This window comes from Quercus robur, chromosome 2 (assembly GCF_932294415.1).
Source record: "Quercus robur chromosome 2, dhQueRobu3.1, whole genome shotgun sequence".
Lineage (NCBI taxonomy): Eukaryota > Viridiplantae > Streptophyta > Magnoliopsida > Fagales > Fagaceae > Quercus > Quercus robur.
In genome coordinates this window covers 55,668,215-55,677,072 of record NC_065535.1, presented here as the reverse complement: position 1 = coordinate 55,677,072, position 8,858 = coordinate 55,668,215, and the positions used below count along the sequence as shown (strand labels likewise).

The 8,858-nt window shown below is 29.3% G+C and overlaps 1 protein-coding gene across 1 annotated transcript; it reads left to right on the top strand.

Moving 5' to 3' along the window:
- The first annotated feature begins 6,523 nt into the window (after positions 1–6,523).
- On the top strand, positions 6,524–7,500 carry LOC126714084 (15.7 kDa heat shock protein, peroxisomal). Its single transcript, XM_050414081.1, has 2 exons — positions 6,524–6,809; positions 7,069–7,500. Exons 1-2 carry the CDS (start codon positions 6,671–6,673, stop codon positions 7,356–7,358), a joined length of 429 nt encoding a protein of 142 aa, XP_050270038.1. The 5' UTR covers positions 6,524–6,670; the 3' UTR covers positions 7,359–7,500.
- Positions 7,501–8,858: the final 1,358 nt, after the last annotated feature.

The following is an 8,858-nucleotide window of genomic DNA, read 5'->3' as shown; positions in this document are numbered from 1 at the left end:
AGGGCTTGAGGAAGAGAATTAGACATATTGTTCAAGGTTTCCCAACTTTAATTCCAACAATTAGGCATGACTTTCCAATAGGTATATATATTCTCCTTGCAAAAATTTTATTACATATTCTCAAGTTTGGTGGAAACTAGAAAATATGCATATGTAGATGTGGCTCATGTATTTTTTTAATTTCGAAAATATGTCATGTCTTTCCTTATATTGTGAATGTAATTTTTGCAAAGCTATAAGGACTATTCTTTTGAAGGTAACCCATCTTTCTCTTATACTTATCAATTGTGTGTGTGTATATATATTATTATTCTTTTTGGTTTCAATAATTTCTAAGCTTAAAATCTTCTGAATCTTTAAATTTTTTGGCCTTTCAAAAGTTTAAACTTTTAAATTTTTGGATTATTTTTTGCAATGTCTAAAACTATTTGGCAGATTTCAACAACTATAGAGTATAGCCATGTAATTTTTTTTTAGGGTAGCCCATCTTTCTTTTATATATTTCTATTGTATGATTTTATATATATTTGTTTTGTTTCATTAATTTCTAACTCTAGATCCTCTGATTTTTTTTTTTTTTAAACTCATTGTAACATTGAATAAAGTGAAAATATTTAACATTTGTTAACTATACGGTGCATCGCATGACTTCGGTTTTATATACATACATATATATATATATATATATATATATATATATATATATATATATAGAGAGAGATTACAAATCCATATAAAATACTTTTGCCGACTTAAGCAATCCAAGTCCTAATTGGATGCTTATAAAAAAGTCCTGCTTGGATTCCATAATTATGCTCCATGGATATATATATATATACACACACATGTTTTGTGCCTCAACATTGGTTTTGTAATGTAATAGAGTTCATGTTGAGACAATTTACTTCAGGAAAATTAAGGCTTCTCCTTGTGGTGAGAGAGCTCTTTAGAGTTTGGGTTTTATGAGAATATTTTGATACTTTCTTTGTAATCAACATCTTTTCCTTGAATCATACAAATTTGTGTATTCTTTTATACACAAATACATAAGAGAGAGAGTCAAACTTAAATTCAAACTCAGAAGTTGATCATTTATCTCCAAATTTGCAAGGTTAATCATGAACACTATAAAAGTAGTGCAAACCCCAATATTTTTTTTTTAAGCTGAGTATAGATATGAGCTCTTCTTCTGTTATTTTCTTCTCCTCTACTTTGTCTAAAAATTTAAAAAAAAAAATTTATTTTATGGTTTTACATGTAATTTAAAAAAAATTATTTTATGGTTTTTCATCGTTTAAAGTTTAGACCCATTAAAATTTAAAACTTATTGTTTTATGGGTTTGTGTATTTTTTCTTTTTCTTATATTTCTCTTTTGAATTGTTTCAATAACTTATTCTTTAATTATATATCTTTTTGGCATTTTGGAAGTTTTAACATCTGAATTTGTGTTAGTTTTTGCAATATTTGAACATGTTTAACAGATTTCAATGACTATACCATGCATTATTCTTTTGAATGTAATCACTTTTTCTTTTATATTTCTCTATTGTGTAATCATATACATTTTTTTTTTCAAAAATTTATAGGAAGTAAATCTTATGATTCTTTAATATTTTTTAGTCTTTTAAATGTTTTAATATCTGAACTATTCTTTCGATGGTAACACGTCTTTCTTTTATATTTCTTTGTTTTGTGTGTGTGTGTGTGTGTATATATATATAGGTTCTGAATCTTTTGATTCCTTTCAACAGTTATAGTCATGGATTATTCTTTTGAATGTAATCCATCTTTCTCTTATATTTCTCCATTATTTAGTCATACATATTTTGTTTTGTTTCAATAATTTCTAAGTAGTGAATCATCTAATTTTTTTTTTAATTTTTTGGTCTTTCAAAAGTTTAATATCTGAATTTTTGAGTTTTTTTTTTTTTTTGCAGTATCTGAAACGATCTGACAAACAAATTTTTGGTAAGCCATTGCATGTTCAAGTAATGGTTTTTTCATCAAATTGTAACACAAATTGAAATCATACAAAAACAAATCATGCAATGGTGTAGTTTCTTAATCAATTTAAGAATTTATAAAATTATTTTAGTTTACCTCACAAATAGGTAGGTTCCCGTGCATAGCACGAGTTAGCGACTAGTCTATATATATATATATATATATAATTGAAACCTTTGCTGGCACCACAATTTTCCACGTCAGCACAATATTTAAAAAATAAAAAATAAAAATAAAAACATTATAACTACAATATTTAAAAAATAAAAAATAAAAATAAAAACATTTTAACTCCTCAAAACCCTAGAAACCTTACCCCTCTCTCAAGTTAAGAAATATAAAGCCACAGTTTCTGCAAACTGTCTCTCTCTCCAAACGTAAATATCAAATTCAACCCCTTTAATTTCTCTTTATATTTTTGAGGCTTCTATAGAGTTATAGTGAGTTATGTTGATTTTGTTTTGTGTGTGAGTGTGTGTGTGTGTATAGATGGTCATAATGCTCCAATATTCCAAGAGAAGTTTGTGTTTTCATTAATTGAAGGCCTTAGAGAGATAAGTGTTGCAATTTGGAACAACAATACATAATATGATTTCATTGGTAGCAGAAAGTAATTACTTTGTCTCATATTTTTGTTTTTTGAATTGATTTTGTGTGCTTTTTAGACCCTTTTGGATCAATTTTGTTAATTGGGTGTTTTTTTTTTTTTCACAAGGTCCAATTGGGGAAGGTTCTTTCAAAGGGTTACGACGACCGCACTTGGTGTCTGTATACTAATAGTGGGGGGTAAGTGCTACAAATTACTAATAGTTTGCTCAAATTAACAGAATCTTCACATGTTCTTTAAGTGGAAAGGCTTTGATAGTTTTATTGAGTTAATTCAAAGTCCTGATATATTAATAAGTTTGGATTATATAGTAACACAATCAAATTAAATTTGTTGCTACCCGTAGAATACTGTGTGAAGAAGTTGTTACAATGCTCAAATTTCAACTTAATTTTTGTTCACCATTGAATACTCATATAATCAATTTCCAATTTAGTGTTCAAGAATTAAACCAAAATTCTAACTGCGCTATCATAAAATATTATTATTAGTATGAATTTTATGGAGTTGCAGTGTTCAGGAATTAAACCAAAATTCTTTTAAATTATCTATAATATTTTGTCCTCCTAAAATTTTCTCTCTTTAATTTTAGTATATTGTGTTTCTTAAACTATAGAGAGATTTTCTTTGATTTTTGCAAACTCTCTCTCTCCAAATGTAAGAAGCCCTAAACGCACGGTATAGCATTCAAGATCTGCCAAAATTCTTTTAAATTATCTATAATATTTTGTCCTCTGAAAATTTTCTCTCTTTAATTTTAGTATATTGTGTTTCTTAAGCTATAGAGAGATTTTCTTTGGTTTCTGCAAACTCTCTCTCTCTAGATGTAGAAAACCCTAAACGCACGGTATAGCATTCAAGATCTACAATGCATGGTATAGATTTTAGATTATAAAGTTCAGCTTTTGTAAGGTTAGTTTGTTTGTATATTTTGATAGAGAAACATGTTCAATGTGGTACGGCTTAATAATCGCATTAATAGCCAATAGTTAATACCATTTGCAAATTCAATTCATGGAGTTGCAATTTTCATTAAATCGTTCTATGGCTTGAAGCACTTGCATTTTAACAAATTGGACATGTCTTTAAAGTCCTTTTATTTCTTTGGGGGGGGGGGGGGGGGGGTGGGGGGGAAGGAGAGGATATGTTCTTAGATGGTAGGAATAAGACAAAATGGTTACACGTTTGTTATGCCTGACTGTCAAAAATTTCTCATAAAGATGTATGCACCATGATCTACTTCCCTTTGCTTTTAGTGAAAGATTAAATGCACGCCAATGTTGAGATCAAACACTCTAAAAAAATAGTCTGTGCAATAATAAAATATTATTATTAGTATGAATTTTATGGAGTTGCGGAGTTCAGGAATTAAACCAAAATTCTTTTAAATTATCTATAATATTTTGTCCTCCTTAAATTTTCTCTCTTTAATTTTATTATGTTGTGTTTCTTAAGCTATAGAGAGATTTTCTTCTTTATTTTAAATTTTATGGGATGTAAAGAGATCTTTGATTTCGTGAAATAATTTATACTCTCTCCTTCTTTGATTTGATTTACTTACTATCTTTAGCACTTGCCATCAGCAATTACTCAGGGCCACTCTTATGGACTAAATCAACTTAGTCTCCAGTCACCATCATTGATAAATGAGAAATCAAATTAAGGTTATAGTTTTTCTATTTGGTTGCTAGGGTTTTTGTTCATGAAATCGCTATTTTCTATTTAAAAATTGCACCTGTAGATCAATATTTATATTTCTTAACTTGGCATTTTGCACCTATAGCTAAAATTTGTGTGGATCTTTGGAAGTTCAAAAATCGTTTCTCCATTCACCATGGTTTTTCATTGAGTAATTTCTTTCTCTTACTCCTCTTGACGAGTTTTATTTTTACTAGAAGAAAGCTTTTTTGCTTTGAAGGTCATGCAGCACCTGTCTCATTTTATTTGTCCTCACCACAAGGAAACATCTAGGTAAGGCAAATAATCTATTTTAAAGTTTGAATGGAAATTACCAAGTACAAGAGGTAAATCTTTAAGGGATGAGCTTAATTGTTTCTTATTTTCAATAATAAATCATTTTATTGCAATACCGGTAATTGTTTGAGAAATCCAATATGTTCATATCTCTATAGAATAGAGAATAGTAGAAGCCAATTTTATTACAACTACTTAAATTAAGTTCACTTAATTCGGTACAATTACAAAGTTTAGCATGAAAGATAATGGAATTAATTGTTATAATTTTTATTTTCTTTCCATGTTTTGAATTTCCTCTATATTATTATTACAACTGAGCAAAGATTGAGAAAGTAACATTACTACTCTAATTTGAAGTTTAATGCATCCTTCTCAAGTCAGGGTCTTTATTTATATATTTGCAGTTTATATTTCTAACCGTTGATAAGAAATTAAGGCTCAGTTGCACAATATGTGTAAATTCTTCAGGAAGCTACTTTAAATAGTAAGTCAATGTGTCTCTTACATTTGGGTATTAGTTAAAATTGTTTTCAAATGATTGTACCAATAAAAGTGAATGTGTATAAATTTTGTTTAACTATCTCGTGCATCGCACGGGTTAGCGACTAGTTTATAATAAAGTTTGTAACTCCAACATTTTTCTACTACTTTAAAGGTCTAAAAAAATTATAAGTCCAAAATCTAAAACAAAATATACAAGCCAAAAAAAAAAATCCTAACCAACAAATTTTACCAAAAAAAACCCAGTTTTTTAAAAAATTTTAAACAAAATAAATTTATCCTTACCGAGCAGTAGACACACATAAAATAAAATAAAAAATAAAATAAAAATAAAGAAAAAGCCTTTAGGGCACTGTTGTTCTAACTTCTAAAGTTTCACGTGAGAAGTTGTCCAGGTTAAAAAACAAGAGTTCAGTAAAAAAATAAGAAATTAAAAAACAAGAGATAAATTGACACCAAGATAGATTCGGACTGTTCGTTTCTTTCTTTCACTAGTCTGAGCTGACGCAAATTATTATTGAACGAGGCCCAGTTCAAATTTAATGGACCAAAACATCTTCAAAGCCCAAGCCTAGAATTTCTCGCTAGGTCAGACAGGTGATAACATGGAAAATGTAAATAACAAATCTATTGATACAAATTTTTCATAATTGTTTGAAGTATTTTCTGCGACGATTTTTTGCTTATTAAGAGTGATGTTATTTGTGAGTTTATATGAAAATGATAATTATTTTAATCACAACTTTTCACTTTAACCAATTGTGAGGAAAATAATGATTCTTTTTTTTCTTAATTTCTAAATGTGAAAATATTTTTATTTCTAGCATTACACAAATATAATATCATTTTTTATAATTCAATAATTATAACAATAGCAAGGAAGGTTATGAATCATAATTCTCTTTATAAAAGAAAATAAACAATATCATTAAATTATAATGCTCTTCAAATATAAATAATTTTTTTTAAGAGAGTTTCAACCTAATTATAACTTTTTATCATCAGATTAAAATATCAATCAGTTTTTTGTGTAAGCGAGAATTGTAACATAGATCTCTTATTCAACCATCAGAAACTTTAACAGTTAAGTTAACTAGAACTCGCCTAATATAAATAATGTTGATTGTGTATAAATGACAGATATACAATTTTCTATTAAAAAAACCTTTAAATACAAAAAAATTAATAAATTTATTTATTACATTATTACTTACATTTACTACTATAAAAAATAGCTTAAATAGTAAAATTTATAATTATTTTAATATTTTTCTGATACCCACGTAATCCACATGTACATAAAGTAATTAAAAATGATTTTTTTTAAAGATTTTTTTTTTTTTTTGAAGTAATTCAAAATGATTTTTATATAATTTTTTTTTTTTTTGAAATAACACAAGTTGGATCATCATTTTCTCCAAAGTTCTAGACAAAGCTAGAGGCTAAAACAAATTGCTTCTTAGACCCACGGAACCTTCTGGATTCTCTCCGTCACACCTAGAAGCTAAAACAAATTGCTTCTTTTATATCCAATTTCAGACATATCTAAGCCAAAGCTAAACTCTTAAGAAAATAACACCATGGCTGATGCGTTTTTTGGGTACCCCTTCAGGCGCTTCTTCTTGAGCCCTACGATCTTCCGTGAATGGTCTGGATCGACGGTCCTCATGGACTGGCTCGAATCCCCTAATGCCCACATCTACAAGATCAACGTTCCAGGTAAAACCACCGGACTCTCTCATTTCATTTGGGTACTAAGCATAATTGAATCATTGTTATTCATATATTCTCCCAATCTTTTAATTCTCTTTGCTTTTTAATTTTTCAATTTCAATTTTCAACTGGGTTTTTCTTATTTTGCAATTGTCTCACCTTTTTGAGAGGAAAATTTTTGTGAGTTTGTAAGAGTTGTCAATTTTTTTCAAATGGGTTTTGCTCAAATTATGGATTTGGACTAAGCGAATTTGTGTGTGAATAGGTTACAGCAAAGATAACATAAAGGTGCAAATAGAGGATGGTAACGTTTTGCACATAAAAGGAGAAGGTGGGAAAGAGGAGCAGCACAATGCAAAAGACACTGTTTGGCTTGTAGCTGAGAGAGGGACAGGAAAGGAAGAGTTTTCTAGGGAAATTGAATTGCCGGAGAATGTGAAGGTGGATCAGATTAAGGCCCAAGTAGAGAATGGTGTTCTCACTATTACTGTCCCAAAAGATACTACCCAAAAGTCATCCAAAGTTAGAAACATCAACATTACTAGCAAGCTTTGAGTTTTAAGGCTTGAGCTAGAAGCCCAGAATGATGATTTGAGAATAATAGTGGATGGTCTCTAAAGTGTAATGTATAATGTATGGGATATTATGTGTAATAAAATCGACTCCAATAATACCAATGACGTCTTTTCTGGGTTCAGATTGCCTTTCTTCATAAACACTTCTATCTTTCATAATCCATGCATATTTATCAAATGGTAGAGTACTTTTATACATGAGTCTGATCCTACTTGGTATAACAAGGATGCCGTTTCAGAGGATACCCTATATGATAAATACTACTGTATACACAAAAAATTTGACACCCTTGTATGATTAAGGGCCGGTTAATATACGTCCTAAGGGCACATATTAGTAAAATAGGACACACATTAGTAAAATCTTATAATTAATATCACTGAATACACAAAAAATTTGACATTCTTTTTAACATCGGCTGTGTTGGTATGCATTTACTAGTTTTTTATTTTGACCCATCAATGATATTACTTTTTTATTTATTGCTATCCATTTGCCACCCATTAGCGGTATCAAAATTATATTGTTTCTCTGGACTTTCTCTACCCTTATATACCCTTTTATATGATATTGAATCAGAGAGCAATGTTCTTAAGCCTGAGGTGCTTTTTGCTTCTTTGTAATTAACTCAAATAATTTGCAATATATTTCTCTGTTATATGGGGTACCCTTAGTCTTCTCTAGAATCAAACACGAAAAGATGAAATCTTTATTGCTTCCATTTAGTTACAAGTAAGACTTCTGAACTAATATCCCATTACAAAACTTCCAACATGCCCCCATACAACATGAAAAGAATCTACCAAGTCACTTAATGTAATTAGGAAGTTAGTTTGTGATGGCATGTCATTCAATTTATAATCCCTTGTCATTCTTGACCAACCATGGTTTTTACTTATTGACTTATACGGGTGACTTGATATGACTATTACAAGAGATAATTTCAACATCAGCTCCTCCATTTGTGGTCCACTCTGATCATTCAGGTTGACAACATCTTCTCTTGTCATTCATGTATGATCATGATTTACAGGACAAAAAGGATCCAGTTCGTCAGTCACTTTGCTTCGCACGGTTCATATATTTGTCTTCTTCTTTTTTTGGTGTAAATATATTTGTCTTCTTCATCCTCTACTTATCTTGCAAAAGGTACCCAATCCATTATATAATTTTAGATTGGGCCTTATCAAATCCTGGTAAAAATTTTGGGCAGTAATAGCTAAGTTGGGTTTGAATATATGGCATGGGCCTCGCTATTTTAATTCATTTACATAAGAAGATGTCATCATTTCATTTGATAATGAGTTGGATAGATTTCTGCAAAACATGGAAGTAAAACGTACTATTACTGCACAATTTTTATTTATTTATAAGGATACTAGTACTACAATTGATTAGGCAGCTGGTTAATTTAATGCTTGTTGTTCTAAGAAATATATCATGGCATCTCTTATACGCACTATCTCTCTCATATTGTAT